At 36.9% G+C, this 18,133-nt stretch overlaps 1 protein-coding gene across 7 annotated transcripts in view; it reads left to right on the top strand.

The window, feature by feature from the left end:
• The window catches only part of RAPGEF2 (Rap guanine nucleotide exchange factor 2), a 195,104-nt gene that overhangs the window by 96,575 nt on the left and 80,396 nt on the right, over nt 1–18,133 (top strand). For 4 of the 7 annotated variants that reach the window (XM_037377687.1, XM_037377669.1, XM_037377642.1 and 1 more), the window contains exons 5-7: nt 5,584–5,659; nt 8,294–8,461; nt 11,142–11,159. In XM_037377687.1, coding sequence (XP_037233584.1) covers nt 5,584–5,659; nt 8,294–8,461; nt 11,142–11,159 — 262 coding nt within the window. The remainder of the gene's footprint in view (nt 1–5,583; nt 5,660–8,293; nt 8,462–11,141; nt 11,160–18,133) is intronic. The other 3 variants (XM_037377697.1, XM_037377653.1, XM_037377677.1) reach the window with 1 other exon arrangement.

Below are 18,133 nucleotides of genomic sequence, written 5' to 3'. Positions count from 1 at the left end.
TTAGAGGAAATGCCAATTAAATACTTTATTCTAAACTAGCAGCTTTGTTCCAAATATTGCATTTATAAATACATAAAACTATAAGAGTATTTTGCACTTAATGTGTTGAAGAATGCGCACTATATAGATGATCACACTTTGTGGAGCTTGCTTTGTGAGACTTAGATGTAGTTTTACTAAGAGTTGCAAAACATAGGGGGATTAATTATTACTTTAAGCTAATGCAAGGTGGTGAATATCAAAAGAAATAAATGTTTAGACACATTATGGGGGAAACCCTACATTTTTATATGTCCTTTTCAAAATAGTTGTTACTGGTGAAATTGGGTTTTCTGTGAGTGATCCTTGATCTTTAAAGAGGGAGGAAGAAAAGGGCTTCTCAGTGAAAAACTTTTTCTTGGTGTTTGTCGTCAGTGGAGTTTTATTCAGATTCTGCATCGTTTTTGATGAATGCGTTTACATTCCAGTGCTGAGAAATAATTTTCCATTTGGGAGCTGGGCTGACGTGAAAACAGGAATGTGGAGGCCCAGGGCGAGGGGACAGGGCTGAATGCTGATAGGGAAATGTTCCCTCTTCAGTAGCTGCCGCCTTGCCTGTGAGCTTTGAAAAGAGCGTCTGTGTGTGCATGTACCAGTATGTCTGGGGACCTGGGGCAATGGATGGGTCACGTCTGGAGAAAGCTGCGTTGCTCTCCAGTGTCACGATGATAATAGAAAGGATAGAAGGAGTCACCCTCAATACCTGGAAGTTTTTGGCTGTCTCTGTGTGTAAGCGCTTATAAAATTTAATGTGTTGCTTGTAGCTCTAGGTGTTTCATTTAATTGAGATACTTTGTTGTTTTGTTTTATTAGTACATGTAATAAACTTGAAGGGGAATAAATGCAGTCAGTGGTCTTAAATTATTCTCCTTTTGCTGTTTGTTAGCTGCTGACATATTTGCACTGATTGTAGTTTTATAATTGTAAAGGTGTTTTTAATGAAAACTGAAAGTGAAGTGCAATCTTTGGAAACATGAAACCCTTAGCTTTCCCTTAAAACTTGTCTGCTATTAATTAGTGTGTTGTAAACTGTAATACATCTGTTCTTTAACCAACTGTGTATGTTTTGAGTATAATGAGTTCCAAGATACGTATATAGTAAGGTACGCTTACAGAGAAGGGCACTGTCATCGACAGTCAGTGTAAACTCCATTTTAGAATGCATTAGAATGGAAATGAAGTTATAAGTTACTTATATGAATTAAAATACCTGTTTTTAATACAGTGAGCAAAAGGGTTTATTTAGTACTAACAAATTTATTTGGAAATAATGCTTTTGAATAGTCAAGTGGGAAATTGGACTTTTGTCAGTTGCTTCAGGGAATTAGTATAGTTAGGGAGCAGTTGCTTGGGCACAGTATCTAGCCTTCTAAGATATAATTATTTTTTTAATCAGCCACTTTCAAATTTGCTACTGTAAAGTAGATTCCTGCAAATAAAATTGTTTTATATATCTTTAAGGTATTTTTTTAAGGTTGTTTTACATTCATATCATGCACTCAGTAGCTTTATGGGGAATAAAAGTAACTGTGACAGAAAAGGACTCCAGAAGTGAAATTGCCTCTAGGACAGGTACTAAGGAGAACATCTGTGAAGTTTAATACTCAAGGAGCCTCAAGTCAGAGCTTATGTGGTAGCAGGGAGAAAAAGTGTTGGAAAAGCTGCTGCAAAACAAGGATCTTTGGGGAATTTAGGTGAGGCAGCAATATCCTAACCAGACAGCCTTCTGGCTATCCAAATTACTGATATAACCTCTACATCCCTTCTCAGGTGATTTGCTGGATGTTGTATGGTTCTCTCAGGTATATCACTGACTTAATAGTTGCAAATGAGATATTTTTAGAAGTTGAAATGAATAAGGCTTAGGTAGGAAGAGATTTTATCTTTATGTATTAAGACAACTCTAATTAATGTTATTAAGGAAGGATATGGTACAACCAAATGTGAAGTGTCTATTAGGTACAATTCTCTACCACATTTTAAAAATAAACGTGTGATTTAACTGTAACCTCCATAGTGAAGTCATATATCCATAGGCTTATTTCACACTACAGTAGGGGGAGGAATACATTTGTCAAAGCCCTATCCATTGAAACCCGCTAATAAAGGCTCTCTATGTTTTATTTTAGCTAGCCACTGCTCATGTAGACTGTGTATGTTGTGATAAATCTGGGCAGTCAAACTGACTTTCTCCGGGAAGTGTGGCATCAACATTTGGAAAGAACAGTGTCTAGCAAAAGTTACTGAAACAAAGCTGGTTATTACAGAGTATGTCAGCCCTTCACTGAAACTTCGTCTGCTGCTCCTGTTTCTGTGTGTTACCTGGCATCCCTCAAGCTAGCTTGGGTGCCAGCTTGTGGTCCCTTGTATGAAGTTCCCCTCTCTATGTATGATGATTTATATTATTATATGTAACATATAAGGTATTTTATAAAAAGCTGTGCAGCTTGGGGTTTTTGATCGGCTCAGTAAACAGACTGTATTATGTGTTGGGTATTTGCTTCTTTTTACTGCTTATTAATGTTTTAAATAACTTTAAAATCTTAACTTTAAATCGTTTGTTTGGTGGCTTTCCTGTACCTCGTGGCTGGTTACTGCAGCTAGGGATTTCAGCTAGAGAAGGGTGTCACTGAAGTCCTCCTTTGTTGGTCCTTGCTTTTTGCTCTTGTGGGAAGCTCTGACAAATAAATTAATTCTGGTAGAATTGACTTTGATATCAGTCTTCTGAACTGAAACAGCGGGATTGGTGAAGCCCAAAGACCCCTGTTGTTCCTCAGTTGCATGTCAACAGCTGTTTGTGTGACTGTGTGTAGGTATTGCAGTGTGGTTCTGCAACAGATAGTATGCAAAACTGTGATGGATGTTCTACTAAAGTCAGAGTTGGACACTTCTGAAATGTCCAGATATAGTGGACAGTCACAAGAGACATTCCTAATTCTCCCTGGTTACCTGAATTCCTCACTGATGATGAATTTCCAGTAGCAGATTGGAAGTCAAGAGGTTTAGCTGGTGTGGCGTATCTGAGAACTGCAACACTTGAAGGGTCATTTAACTTTCTGCCTTGATTTACTTGTCTGGCCTACAATACTTCACAAAGATTATGGAGTTTGTTTGCAGCCTGAAAAGCCTCGTGATCTTTGGTCAAAGATAATATGCATGTGTGATGCACTGTCTGCTTTGATAAATTTTGTGCTGTCATAGGAATCTGAGCAGTACAGTGATGACATGGTTATTTGCTGCAAGAATCAGTGTGATACTGGGAACAGAAATTAAGAATATTCTTTATAGTAGCTCAATGCATGCCTGCTGTCTTAATATGTTGACTACTGTTCCCTTGTGCTGAAGGGTAAAATCCAAACAAGTTATTCAAGAGCTCAAAAGCACATCCAAAACAAGCTGCTGCTTTTTACTGAGTTTGCTAAAGCTTGAAACTTTTGGCTGTCAAAAGTGATTAGCAATGGACAGAAGTTTAAAGCTGATACTTACAGACAGCAATAGAGGAAGAAGAAATGGTGGACTGGAAAAGTGTATGTGCATTTTCTATTGAAATTGGTGTTTGCTGTGAGGCTAGAAAGTGACCTGGCAAAAAATACAGCAATAGTGTATTCCAGACCAAAACCAATGGTTACAAAAAGGGGGACAAGTATCTACAAGAGAAAAGGGAGTATTTCTGTGTTTGTTTTCAGTTAGAATATCAAATAAGGTGGCTTCCTAATCACCATTTTTGCACTTTTGTTTTTCAGTCATTGAGGTGTTTTACTTTCCTTTCTCACCCCTTCCTTTCCTTTTTTTTAAGGAAAAACTGTGTATATGGATCAGGTTAATGACCAAGAAAATAAGTTTGTAATTTCTGCGACAGTCTAGTGAATCAAGATAATGGCTTCATTTTCTGGTCTCTTAAAGAGTAGTTGAAATGGTATAAAATTCAAGATGGCATTGTAAAGCAAAGCACCCTGTGTTTTGTTGCTGGACTATAGGAGGAAGCATGTGTTTGCCCCTAGGAAAATAACATTTTGTCGAGAGACTTCTTTATTGAATGTTTCTTTTCAAGGGGCTTAGTATTCTGGAAAATTTTTTCTATTGTAGAAGTCCCATGTACCATTAAATGCGATTATTATTTTGATGAATAAGCACAGCTGGCACTTCTTTTCAATATCTGACTGCCTTCTTTTTGAGCTATAAACGTGCTGTTGTCAAGAGATTAGCCTTTGTGGTAGCAAGTTAAATTGTTCATTTCTACTAATCAGTAGGTGGGATAGCAGAATAGATATAAACTGGCTAGCTACACTCTTCCAAATGGTGTATGAAGTTCTTCAGTTTGCTTGTTATGAAATAAAGCTTTAAAAAGTTACTTTTCACAAACAAAGTCATAGCTTAAGTGTGTCACTATGGTTGTGTGTTACAGGCTTGGGTAAAGTTCAGATTTACTGATTTACAATTATATTGAGTCTGGTTTGCTTTTCATAAACTTACGTGACAGCTGTTGCCCTGTGAGCTTCAGATAGGAAGGATTTCCATGCCTGTTGCACAGTGCCAGTTGAAGAAAGGGAATGGCTAAATGGTTCCTTGGCCCTTGGCAGATTTTAGGGCACATGTGTTACAGCAAGCTGCAAGAGGGGTCCTGAAGGTCCAGCTGTTTTGACTTCTATCCTGCCTTCCTCTCTGCAACGGGAAAGATCTGGTGTTGACCTGGCAGGCTTAAATACGAACTACCTGGCAGGGGAAGCACACACCCCAGAAACTAACTTTAGCTGGTTGTCTTTTCTTCTGATGGCGTATGATTAAGGATCTAAAAATAAAGGTTTTGTATTTCACTGAATTATGTACTGGTTCTCTGCATTCCACCTTTACTGCTGCATTTTGAGGATTCTTTGCAGTTAAGCCTGCAGAGACACACATATTCATTTAATACAGGCAGAGCACTTCAGAAACTGAAATTAAAATAGCTTTCTATTTTATCCTACAGGAAGCAAAATAGTATTATGCTTAATTATTGCACTAAGGTGAGAATGTGTCAGGAAAAGCAGAACAACCTTTTGTCCTCATCTTCAATTTGGGAATACCCTCGCTTTCAGCATACTTATTTTGTTAATTTATTTTAAGTAAAAAAGAGCTAATTGAAGTTGATCAGGCTTTTCATTCTTTCCTTAGTATGCTAGTTAGCTTTCTCTATAGAAATGCAGATAGCTTAGGTAACTTAATGCTGTAATGCCAGAAGATACTAGATCAAACTCTGTAATGTAGTTCAGAATCACCCATGCATCTTCTGTAGACACCACTTGATTGACACTTGTTTTAGTGTTGATAGAATTACTTAGCAAATACTCTTGGCAAACTATATAAATACAAAATACACAGCTGGTGGTGTCCTTGGGTATTAGTTACTTGTCAAAGGACATATGCATGAAAACTTGTTTCATACAGAGGTAAGTACATTTTTTTTTTTCTTCTGTGCTTTACAATATCTGGAGAAGATGCAAATATGCTTATGGATTGTGTTGTAAGTCTGACTTCTGTTCTGATTGAACTATTTCTGTTCTTCAGTTTTGGCAAGCGTTCTGCAGGAAGCTTCAGGCGTGGCTGTGAATGCATTGTTTTAGAGCCATCTGAAATGATTGTGGTAAGAATATTTTCATTCAGTTTGTTTCAGATTTTACAGGCCAGCTTTGGTAACACTTCAACTTCCAGTAAAACTTGAAGAGTTTTCTGTTTTGCACATGATCTTTTTATAAATCTAAGATGTCATACATAATTTTCTTGGCATTCTTTGCACACATACTTGCATTGTTTGAGTGATAAAGGTATCTTTTTATTGTTGTTACATTTACTCTTGCAGATTTCTTGTAAAACTGAAGTTTTCTTCTGCTAGCAGAACAGCAGAACAGTTTGTGGCGTTTTTGTGTATGGCTTTTGGGTTTTTTAAGCTGTTTTATTATTATAGGTAGGCAAAGATGCTTTAAAGGATTAATCTCATTTTAGCTAAAGTAATAAATAGTTGATTGAATGAAATATTTCTTCTCAGCTGTCTGAAGTTTTAAGAAGCAGTTTGAACATTTTAAAATTCTACCAACTTTTCTGGGTGAAGGTTATTTATTAGCAGTAACTGCTGTGGTCCAGTGGCAGAACAGCATTGTCTCTGAGGGTTCACAGGCTTGAAAGTTTTGTAGTTGCCCACCTGAACAAAGGCATAACCAATGGGCTAAATGTTTTTCTCTGTCATTGAGAAGTCATCGATTACTAATACCGGCAAGACGGTTATCTAAGCCATATATAGATGATAGTTCAGATACTGGCTGTGACACTGAGCATTCTTTTCCTAAAGTTTCTGTAAAATTTGTGGAAGCTCAGGAAATTGTGGTATAGCTTTAGGCTTGCAGAGAGATTAGGTTACTCTGTTAAAGTTGGTTGTTAAAAAAAGTAGCTTTTTAGCTTATCTTCATGCAAATGCAGGCATGCTTTCGTGGGTTTTAAGCTCTTTGTGATTTCGCTATAAGCAGATAAAGATGATTGTATAATGGGATCTTTTTCTATCATTTGATTATGTATCTCCCTCTTCCAATTCTAATTAAGAAAATTGTCTTATGGAGCTATGGAGACACAGAAAGCATACATGAGAATGCCAGTTGCTTTTTTGCTATCCCTAAATAAAGCTCTCTGTAACTTTACTTTGTAGAGGAGCAGCTCCTCAGCAGCAGCCCTTTATGCCTCCCCACTGGCCCCTTGACTTGTCTGACCAGTTTGTGTTACTCTCACCACTAGAAGGATACAATTTAGTTGGGGATGTCTGTCTCCTGATTCCTCAGTAAGTTACAAAGAAGAGATTTAAGGATGGACATGGGGAAAGGAGATGACTAAACAAGAATCCACAAGAAATCTTGTCATCTTTTAGACTGATGGGTAATGTTGGGCTGGGGCAGGTACTCCCACATGTGTCATATTAGTCCAAAAAAACCCCCCAGACCAACAACTAGAGTTTTGGGAAAGCTGAAATGAAACATTTGACTTCAATCCAGCCTTTCAAAGGAATAGTTGTACCTTGAATAGAAAGAATCCCATCCCCAGAGTTTGTTGGGCGCGGTAACTTTCAGTCTCTGGGCTGGATGGAGTCGCTTTGTGGGGAGGAGAAGGGGGAGAGGTGTCAGGTGTGAGTGGAACTGTGTCAGATGTGAAACAGATGCTCAGTGGCGGGGGGGTAAGCTCTTCCTGTGCTCATCCCCTTGTATTAGTACACTGAAAGGTGTATTTAGTGACTTGAGCTGACTAATACGTGATACTTCTGACAGACACACTGCAAATTCTGAGTAATCTTTTGTCTAAATCTCTTCTATGTGCTGAGAAATATGGAGGAACCTCGCAAGGTGTTTTGTAAGCTCCTACCTACATCTTCAGAAATACTGTTTATCCCTGGGGGGTGGAAGTGAATAGGAGTTAACTGAGTCCCTATAGATAGGCAGTGCTGACAGTTGTGGTTTTTCCCCCTCTCCCCCCGCCCCCCCCCCCCCCCCCATTTCCCTGTTAGTTTTGCGTAAGGTTTCTATTAGTTGGGTCAACACAGAAGAGATGTTGATTTTCAGCCAAATTACTGTAAAAAGATTGTTCCTTTTCAGGAAAACCAGAATTCCTAGTTCAAATATTTTCATTGCAGTATACTGTTGTGTGTAATTTAGGACTATTACTTTGAAAAGTCTGAAACTGAGATGGCTGATATATATTAGGATATACCTAATAGGTATTTTTTATTCTCCCTCTTGCTGTTTTGAAGGGATTTGTTTTTATGTAAGCTCAGTCTATTAGAAATCCTTCTTTTATGTCTTCAAATTATTTGCAGTAAACAATAAAACCAGTAATGTCTATAAAGGAGCAAAGCCTTTGCCATAGGTTGGTTAGGGAAGATACCAAGTGACAGAGGTCAGTAGGAAAACTACCAAATTCTTTCTCATACCAGTTTTCTTTTTGTAACATATTGAGTAGTGAAATGTTTGTATTTATGCAAGAGTAAGAAGTGGGAGAGGAAGGGAGAAGATTTTTCTTCTGTCAGTTTTGAAAACTGGCCGTATTCACTGATACTGTTCATAGCAGTGGGTTTTTTTTTGTTTTTTGGTTTTTTTTTTAAAGTAGTGGTTTCACTATTAGTGCTTAAAATGCAGGAAATTGAAAGCTAACTGCCATTGTTTGAGAACAGGATTTGTTGTTTTTCTAACAAGAAACATTTTTATTTCTTGTGGGAAATGACACTCTCTTGCATCTATTGTAGGTTGATTACATGGATGAAAATGAGGAGTATTTTCAACGTCAAGCTTCTCATAGGCAATCTCGAAGAAGATTTAGGAAAATCAACCAAAAAGGGGAGCGACAAACAATTATTGATACTGTTGACCCTTATCCTGTGGGGAAGCCACCTCTACCTAGAGGCTACCATACGGTAAGCTGTCTGTATTTATGGTTCACAGAAACGTAAACAGGAAAATTACTGAAAATAAGCCAATCAAAATGGCTAAACTTGCTGGCATCTTTAAACAAGTGTGCTTTGGTAGGGAAGTTTCCCCTTAAAATACTGTGAATTTGACTCCATCAGTACGTGAACGTGTGTGCAGCTTGCATCTTAGTTCAGGGTTGAAAGCACATTTCTTATGACCATGAATGTCCAGTCATTATTTGGACTTATTATACATATATTTGAAATTGTGAAAGAAATTATGTTCTCGTTTCCTTTTGATATTGTTACTGTACGAATAGTTTAGTGTACAGTGTTAAAAGTTCAGTTGTGAAACACCCATTCACATATATGGTAACAGTGGTTGCCCAGGAGGGACTGTGCTGCATTGCAGTAGGCCAGATTCTTGGATTAAATCTGTCATTTCATTTTGGTATCCAGAATTTAAATGTCAGATTAACCTTTACTGGTCTCTGCCTCAAGAGCCCTTTATTCTGGGGTTTCAGTGAGCTACGTAGTCTGCCCATCATCAGGGAGATCATTTAGTCATTTTACTTGATTTCTGTTTTCTTCATTGGGGTAATCTTGTATGTGGAAAGCTTCCGGGCTTTCTCTTGAGATGAAAATAAAAAATATTTTATATGGCTTTTAAATTGAGAAAAACTCTATTAGATTAATGTGTTTGTTTGGTATTGATTACAACTGTAAGCAAAATACTGGAAAAGCTGTTTGTCTTTGGCTCTCATTTATTTAAGACCTCAAATCTACTAGAACCGTAAAGGCATTCACATAAATAACTTTGTGCATATCTAATCTCATTGAGTTCGTTGGGCTAATTTTTGCACAGTATAAGCTACATGCATATAAATTTGCAGGATTAGAGCTTTAGTGTTTTTAAAATACTGTCTTTGATCCAATGCAGGGTTGTTTGGTTTTTTGTTTTTTTCCCCGTTTTTCCTTTTTTATCCTTATTCTTTGCCTTGTTTGCCAGTTCCCTGTATATTCAATGTGCATCTGTAAGTGTGTAGATGTTTGATTACATCTGTTAATTATACAGGCTTTTCCTCATGAGTTGAATAATTACATTTTATGCCAACAATTTGTTTTTGTTTATACAACAGCTTTTAATGGTTTAATTTTCAGTGCAGTTTTAATTGCCTCTAAATTTAATACGTATTGAGCCAGTTCACTTAGTTTGAAGATGAAACGTTTTACTAGTCTGTTTTTGGAAAAATACGTGTGTAGTATTGGACTTCGTAGGAACTACAGGAAAAATTGCTTTTCTTCGTAGTATTTAGATGTGTATGTTGTGCTTAGCAAACAGTTCTAGTGTGATTTTTATCTAACTCTAGAAGGGCAATATTTAGATTACACACAGTGCCATTTGCATTTGTAGGTCCTTGCCTGTTGTATAAATTTCACTTTAGGTATGCCTAATGAATTTTCTTAAGCTTAACTGGTACTAAGAGCAAAAGCCCATTGTGTGCCATTCTGTTGTGCGAGTTCATAATGATTTTGTGTATGTGTTGGGAAATTCATTGCAAGCGAGATTTCATATTGAGTTGGAAGAGATTGCCAAATAAACTGTAAAATTTGCAATAATTACAGTCAAATGTTGCTGTAAAAAGTATAATATGAGGCATATGACTGACTTCCCCCCCCCCCTTCCTTACCCAAAGCAAATGAGTCAGTCTCAAATGAGTTTTACGATGTAGTCAAGACTCTTCATGCTGGCCCATTCCCTCCTATTTTACAGTATTTGGTGATCTTGTATACATTGTTCTCTCATTTACTTCTGCTAGCAGTATTATTTCTATCGCTTTAACCATACATGTTAAAGGCTGCGTTGTCTTTTCTCCTTTCCTATTTTATGTCCCTTGACCTCATTTTTTTAGTCTTAATTTCTTGAAAAACTTACTGAAGAAAGCAGAGATTTTTGAAACACGGGAATTCAAAACATAACACATATCTCGTGGGCTTGTTGCCCGTCTATTCTTTAGTCAGCATCTGTCAGGGTCTCATCTTTCGTTCTTCTTAGTTTTGGATAAATAAAGCAGCATGAAAAAAATGCAGATGTTCAGATATTGCAGTAAATAATGTGTTAAATTCAAGTTGAAAAGGATTAATATGATGCATTTGTTTTCAGTCCTTGTGGGTATATTCTGGTCTAGGTTTTCAGGTACATGAGTTTCAAATTAATAAAGCTGCTTTGATAGCTCCTCAAAATCTTCACAAAATATGTAATTTTCTTAGGTTTTGGTTTACCCTAAATCTGTAGTTACTATGTAGAATGATTTTTTTTTTTTTTTTTTTTTTTTTGGTCTTGGGTATATTATTAATGCTTTATTTGCAGTAGTCTCCGAATGCTTTTCTTCAGAAAGTTCAAAGTATTTTCTGAAGGAGTTCTACATCTTTCTGAAAACGTATGCAAAATGTAGAGCTTTAAATGAAGTTGCTAGGCCATGCTTTCCAAGAATAAAAAATTAAATGCAGTACTCTCAGTTGTGGCATGGCTTTATGCAGTAGAGTCAGCTTGTAGGAGATGGTGGACCCTCATTAACATAAATTTAACATTATCTTCATAGTGGTGGAATGTACTATGGCATGTCTGATAATGTTCATCTTTTCCTTTCCTCCTATATGGCATTCATTTCATTTTGGCTCACAGGAATGCACTAAACCTCAGGTATTGTAACTTACTGTGTATGGTCCCCTAAAAATTTACTTGTGGGTATGCAGTGTGATATCATAATTCTGATGCAATGTTATGACTAAAATTGCCTCCTAGCCTTTGCTTTGATACTTGAGCAGTCTCACTATGATATAAAAATATTAATGTCAGCGTGGAATCTGGTGACAGTATGTCTCTTGCCCAGCTTGACTGACCTTTCTTCCTTGCTTTGACATCCTGTGATTTTATACAAAATGGAGCAGAGTAAGCTAAAGGTATATATAAAATATTTACTATTTGACAAGACACTACTGGGGTATCTCTTCCATAATCTTAATCTTTTATTTTGATTTAAAAAATAGGCCTGTCACTGTTGAGTACCTGTATGTCAGTAGAACAGGGAAATGGAATGTGACAAGATGAGCACCAAAGAAGTAACAAAAAGTTTTTGTTAGCTGGAAACTTGCAAGGATGCTTCTTGCTTGTCTTCCATTCTGATGATGTGTACTGATTCGGTATAAAGAAGCAGGATTTTGTAGGTTCCTATCAAAGTATGTGTAAATGGCCATTATTTGAAACACAGGTTTGCCAAGCTGGGGAGAGAAGTGTTCCCAAGTAGTCGAGTATCTTGGAATGGTACCAAACCAAACAAAACAATAGAAGCTTTACCTGACATTGGATCTCAAATGCAGTTGTAGTAATCTGTAGATCTCAGTGGCATCTTTTAAACTTAACTTGTATTTGTAATTGCATTTGTCCATGCCAAAGTGGGAAAATACTAAGCATCTACCAAATACAATGTTTGATAAGAATGTGTCTTGTCAAACTGTTAAATGTCTCCACTGTTACACTTGAGAAATCTTTTTATGATAGAGCTGCAAACAAATAAAAACCTGTTCTTTTTAGCTTTCAAAATTCTTTCTTTACTCAAGCATTACTTTGGTTAATTCTTCTGATATTTTGTCAGGAAATGCATTTATTTTGAATAAAGTTCCTTCTGTGTCACATTGTTCAATTAATTTTTTAAGACTTAGAGGGTTCAAATTTCATTGGGGTTCCAGTATTGTAGACAAGTGACTTCTGTGCTGAAATGCTCACTTTCTTCGGTATGCGTGGTGCCTCTAGGAACAGTTTCTTACCTTCAGACCAGTGCTCACCAGTTCTTCAGTGGAATGATCCTGAGTAACCTATGCTTACTGAAATATTACATCCAAGAGTGATAACATGCTTCTCAAATTATGATAGGAATTTGAAATACTTTGCAGTATTTTGATAACTCACCCTAGTGCTTGAAGGGCTGTTTGAAGTGAAATCTAATGTTGAATCTTGTAGATGTTACTTTTTGAATAAGTGTTGCTGATTTCTAGGGTGAGGAAAAGAGAAACCTCTTAATGTCTAGAAATAAAATAAATGTGTGTTATCAGGCTGATAAAATGGCATCTTTTTTGCCACCAAATGGTGGTAGTTTAGTAAAATGGATCTGTTCTTTTTCAGGGAAGAAGAAAAATCCTGATAAGTTTAGGGTGAGCTGTTCTTACTTGAATCTGGAAAACCTTGTTCAGATTTTTTGGATAGAATATTTTTGCTTTTGTTTCTAATGAGCCAGAAACTGTCTTTAACTAGTTTAGTGTTAACATCACTTTACTTAATAATAGAAATTGGATTTTAACTTCTGGGTGTGGATATTCTTTCTGTGTGTATCTGTACTTAAGGCTACTTAATGTTCTCAGTGAAAGGCCCTTGTTTTGAGTGACTTGACTGAAAGAGCACGGACTCTTTCTCCTGAGAATTTATGTGGCTTTTCTTTGGCTTTAGGCTGATTTTTCTTCTTCTTTTAACTTTAAAATAGAGTAGTTAGCTATGGAGTAAATTTAAAAAGTGTAGACTTGCTTGTAATATCATACTGCTGATAAACTTTGTGGGTGCTTCTGTGCACCTGTGAAGAATTGGTCATGCCCAGTCTTGAGTGTGGCTGAGCATGTTAATTATGTATATCATGCGTGACGTGTTTAGTGTAAATGAACAGAAGTTTGTAAAAGAAAAATAACTGTCCAAAATAAGATGCTGTTTGTAAGTAGCATAGAGGTTGCAAGTAGTAATTTGCAGCTCCTTGGTTTGTGATAGTCTCCTGTGCTTTAGACTTGGTATGTAAACTGAGATGTGGGCTTTTACTTGTTGTACCCGTAGCCTTTGCTTTGCTAAAGGCAAAATATCAGCGCTTACTGAGGAATATTTAGAGAGGTGCAGGCAGGCCTGTAGATAAAATGCTGAGGCACCTGTGATTAGCCCTGAGCAGCAAGTGTGGTGTGTGGCTTTTTCCTCTGTGAGAATCTGTCCAGATTTGAATTAGTTAACAGGCTTATGAAAATTGCTACTAGTGCATCTTCAGCTGGGCTTTTTAAAACCAGCTGCTAAAATCCCTGCAAAAGGTCTCTCTGCCTTTCTTATCCCATTGAGCTTGAGATTCACATGAGGTGACAATCCGTTTATCCGGTGTCAGAAAGAAAAGAGCAGTGGGCACGGAGCCATCAATAAAGCCGGCTTCTTCCCCAAGTTACAAGCATGTAACAATTTTATCCTCACACGCTGTGCTGTGGAGAGCCAGTCATCATCAGGCCAATGGGTTAAGGGCAAGCAAGTATTGTCCTGGATTTTGTTTGAAGGAGGTGACTGAAAATCTGAATGAGAAGAGGACTGGAAATGAAACCATGTCTAATGTGTCTGTGTCAAGTCTCATCTGCAGCCATGACTCCCTGAAAAAATGAGGGTTTTTTCTAGCTTTTTTAGTTGGTTTTTTTTTTAAGTATTAGAACGTGCTTACTTGTTCAGTAGCAAATTGCAGAAACCTTGCTGCTTGCCCTTATCTTCTCTTATAACTAGTAGTGCAAAGCATTGGCAAAGTAGCCTTTTTTTCCTGATAACATTTGCATTCGTGCTGTCTGCTGAAAGTCTAAAATTCCTGGATTGACAATTTATGTTCAGATTGTTCTGTTTTATGAAACAAATTTGCCTTTTCCTTTGCCTGCAAAATTACATTTTAAAAATCAACTAAGCTGTTGTATGTCGTATTTCTACATTTAGGAAGGATTTTTTTAAAAATATGAATTTTTGAATTTTTTGTGCCTGAATTTGATGCAGAAGCCAGGTTGTTTTCCTTTATTCAGTCTGTGTGGCTACTGAAGTGATGTGGAAGTTTACAAGGTGACAAGCGGTGTTTGCTTGTGGTTAGTATAATAGATGAGAATTAAAAAAAAAATAATCTCTTCTAGGACTTTGTTACAGATGTCCAGTATAATTTGGAATGAAACTTAATGTTAAAACCCAGCATAATACAATTAGTTCTCTGCATGTATATTTATGTTTATGTTGTACAATACATATTGCTGGATGTCTTTCAATGGACCACTACGAATGATCATGAAATACCTCACATGCTTGCTGCTTAACGATTTGGCCTTTACAATATTGTGATATACCTTGATATAATGTATTCCTGTTAGTGCATTGTATTCTATGTAGTAAATTGATGTCAATATTGTAGTGTACTTAGTCATCTTCATTACATATAGAATGTCAGTGATTTTAGTTAGAATCAGGGGAAACAGTTGTCAGATACCCCCTCTACAAGCAATTAATTTAAAGGAATACTGTCAAATCTTTCAAGCCTGTAAATAGCTGCAGCTTTTAATGTTCCTGATGATTTTTAGGATTATCTAGCACTTTCATTCTAATACAAGTTCACTTAATAAAACAAAAAACAAACCACAGAATCAGTTGAGTATTCATGTTTAAAAAAAATAAAATCACATTGAAAAAAATTAGGAAAATTATTTGATAGGGCAGCAAACAAGGAGATGTGGACACACTGAAAGCCTGACTTATATAAAGGTATAAAAGATATGGAGAGGTTGTGGGGGAAAAGCAGTTTTTAAACATCCTTGACCTTGGAAGTGTTACACAAATCTATTTACAAAGGAAAAAAGGCACAAGAAAACCTACTGGAGGTCCTAGTCAGCTACATTTGGTCATCAAAAATGTTTGGGGAAGCAGGATGTTTGAGGGTTTTGGCTTCAGAGGCTTCTATGAGTTATGGCAGCTGAGCCTATTTAAAAAGATTAATTTTTGAACGTGATGTTAACTTAGTTCTCCCCCAGACAGAAGAAAAAATGTGAAGAGCAAGGAGAAAGGAAGCTGAGATGGTTCTGTTATGTGGTGTATGAAAATGAAAGCCAAAAGGTCACCTCACTTAATGACTCCAATTTTTATTTATGTTCTTGGTTATGAAAGAAATTAGTTTAAGTAATATAAGCAGAGAAATGGTAATTCAAAACATGATTGTACACATCTAAATTTACAGTGTGTTGTACAGTGTTACAGTACAATGGGATGTAGCATCGTAACTAAGGGTGCATTAATCACACGTTTGCACACATAATATGCGTTTGCTCAAACAAATTTGTCTCTAGTGATAACAAATTCAGTATGAAATAATTTGTTCAATATTTCTAGTATTTATATTTAAAGTAAAATAGACAGTATTGCTTGTTTTATTAAAAGAAAGGGGCTAATTCTTAATATTGTCAAGTGCAAGCATCCTTTTACCAGGAAGGGTATTTAGTTATTTTGTTCATTTACAAAACTCAGTATGCAGTTTCAAAAGCAACTGTTTTTATTATTCCATGGAAGTGATAATCTGCTCATGACTTGGAGTGAGATTGATGTGTACATCATACTAGGAAGTAATACAAAATGCTAAACAGATATGTGGTTTGTACATGTAATATTTGAACACATGCAATAATACTAATTTCTGAAGCGTGTGACTGTTATATATGCAGGTGTATTTTGAAATGAGACACTGCAAAAGTTGTGGGGTAATCTTATCTGAAAAATGAAATAATGATTTGGCCAGTTCCTGTTAACCATTTTTTGTGTAGAAGTTGGCTGTTTCTTGATGGGAAAATCCACTGGTAATGTTATATTGACAATATGTAATTCCCGTCCCTGTGTTCTGTGTTTTGTGGCAAAACACAACCTTTTTTTTGCCACGTGGCTGTGTTGTGAGGGACTATTATATTTAAAGTTATGTATTATTGCTAATATATGAGCAATGCTATCATTTTATTTTCTGTGGCACCCGAAGCAGAACAAAATTGTTAGTTCATCATCCTTTTAGTAATGTCTACTGGCAAGCTAATGCAAAATTAATGACATGCAGTGTGTTATTTACTCAGCTTGCAGCTTCTGTCAGAGGGTGTCTATTTTTGTATATTACATCACCCCTGCTGTAGAACTCATATGTCCATTGGGATTTACTGTTCTTCTATTCCCTTTGGAAGGGCTCACATTGGTGTCATAACTGGATTTGTAATTGTGGTTGGATTTGGAAATTCAAAGAGAAACATTGAAGCTATGCAGTATTTTCTGCAACTGAAGTGTCAGTAATATTACTGAGTTTCTTTTTTTTAGATACTTTATTGTCACTATGTCCTGTCTACAGCTTTCAGAGTTGCCAATACTTTATGACCACACATAGGTGAAACTCTGGTTAGTAATAGCATTGATTTTCCAGAGTATTGTGAGTTTTTTGCTGTTACTGACTTGTGATGTGCTCTTTTATATTATGTAAAAGATTGCTTTCCTGAGCTGTAGGGTATAAAACTAAATGTCATCAAAGCAGAAAGTTGTTCATGCAGCTGAAAAATGAATTTTTCATAACTCTTTTCTTAACTGATCGCTGTATAATGTAACTAAATACAAATATTGAATTTCCACCACTTAAACTTGATTGGAGCTGAGGAGGATTGAACAACCAGACACATACACGTGTTCTTAAATATTTCTTAAATAGGATATCCTCATTAGCATAAGAGGATGATGTTTATTTAGAAACAATGTTTGCATATAAAGTGCATATAGGGAAATGTGATTTGCCTATGCATTTATTTGTAGAATACCAATACAGTTCCTTTTAACACTGGCATCTCTATACAGGTGAGCATCAGGAATGATAGTTCTAATGTGGGCATTTGTCCACTAAAGTATGGAAAGAAGCTGTCGGTTCATTTTTTCCCAAGCATCTGAGCCACTGTTATATGAGCTGTGCTTGACATAGTGACTTGAAGATAATGCGATTAGTATTTGGTGTCAGTCTTCCCACAAAAGATTCTGTTTCTGAGTACTTTTAGTAGTGCTTTTGTATTTGATTTGAATAATTTAAAATTACCATTTTGATGACTGAATTTCAAGGCTTTAAAAAATTAATAGAAGTAGTAGTTTAAATATCCTGAGCAACTAAGGAAGTGTGTATAGAATGGAGGTAGGGGAAAGACAGAATATTCTGAGTTCCAGGAAGGCCGGCAGCGTCCTGGCTGGTGTCTGAAACGGTGTGGCCAGCGGGGCAAGGGCAGTGACCGTCCCCCTGCGCTCAGCACTGGTGAGGCCGCACCTCAGGTACCGAGTTCAGGTTTGGGCCCCTCGCTGCAAGAGGGACAGGGAGGTGCTGGAGCGTGTCCAGGGACGGGCAGCGAGGCTGGTGGGGGGTCTGGAGCACAAGTCTTGTCAGGGGCAGCTGAGGGAACTGGGGTGTTTAGTCTTGAGCAAAGGAGGCTGAGGGGAGACCTCACCGTGCTCTTCAGCCGCCTGAATAGAGGTTGTCGTGAGGTGAGTGTCAGTGTCTTCTCCCAGATAACAAGTGTCCTCCAAGGACAAGAGGAAACAGCCTCAGATTGTGCCAGGGGAGGTTTAGATTGGAGATTAGGAATATTTTTCGTCACTGAAAGGGCTTTTTTTTGTTAAGCATTGGAACAGGCTGCCCAGGCAAGTGGTTGAGCCACTGTCCCTGGAGGTATTTAAAAAGATGCATAATGTGCTGTTTAAGGGCATGGTTTAGTGGTGGACTTGGCAGTGTTAGGTTAACAGTTGGAGTTGATGATTTTAAAGGTCCTTTTCAACATAAATGATTCTATGTTTCTAAGTGCAGAAAGTGA

Source organism: Falco rusticolus, chromosome 1, assembly GCF_015220075.1.
Source record: "Falco rusticolus isolate bFalRus1 chromosome 1, bFalRus1.pri, whole genome shotgun sequence".
Lineage (NCBI taxonomy): Eukaryota > Metazoa > Chordata > Aves > Falconiformes > Falconidae > Falco > Falco rusticolus.
Note: the sequence above shows the minus strand (reverse complement) of the source record. Positions and strands in the feature narration are given on the sequence as shown.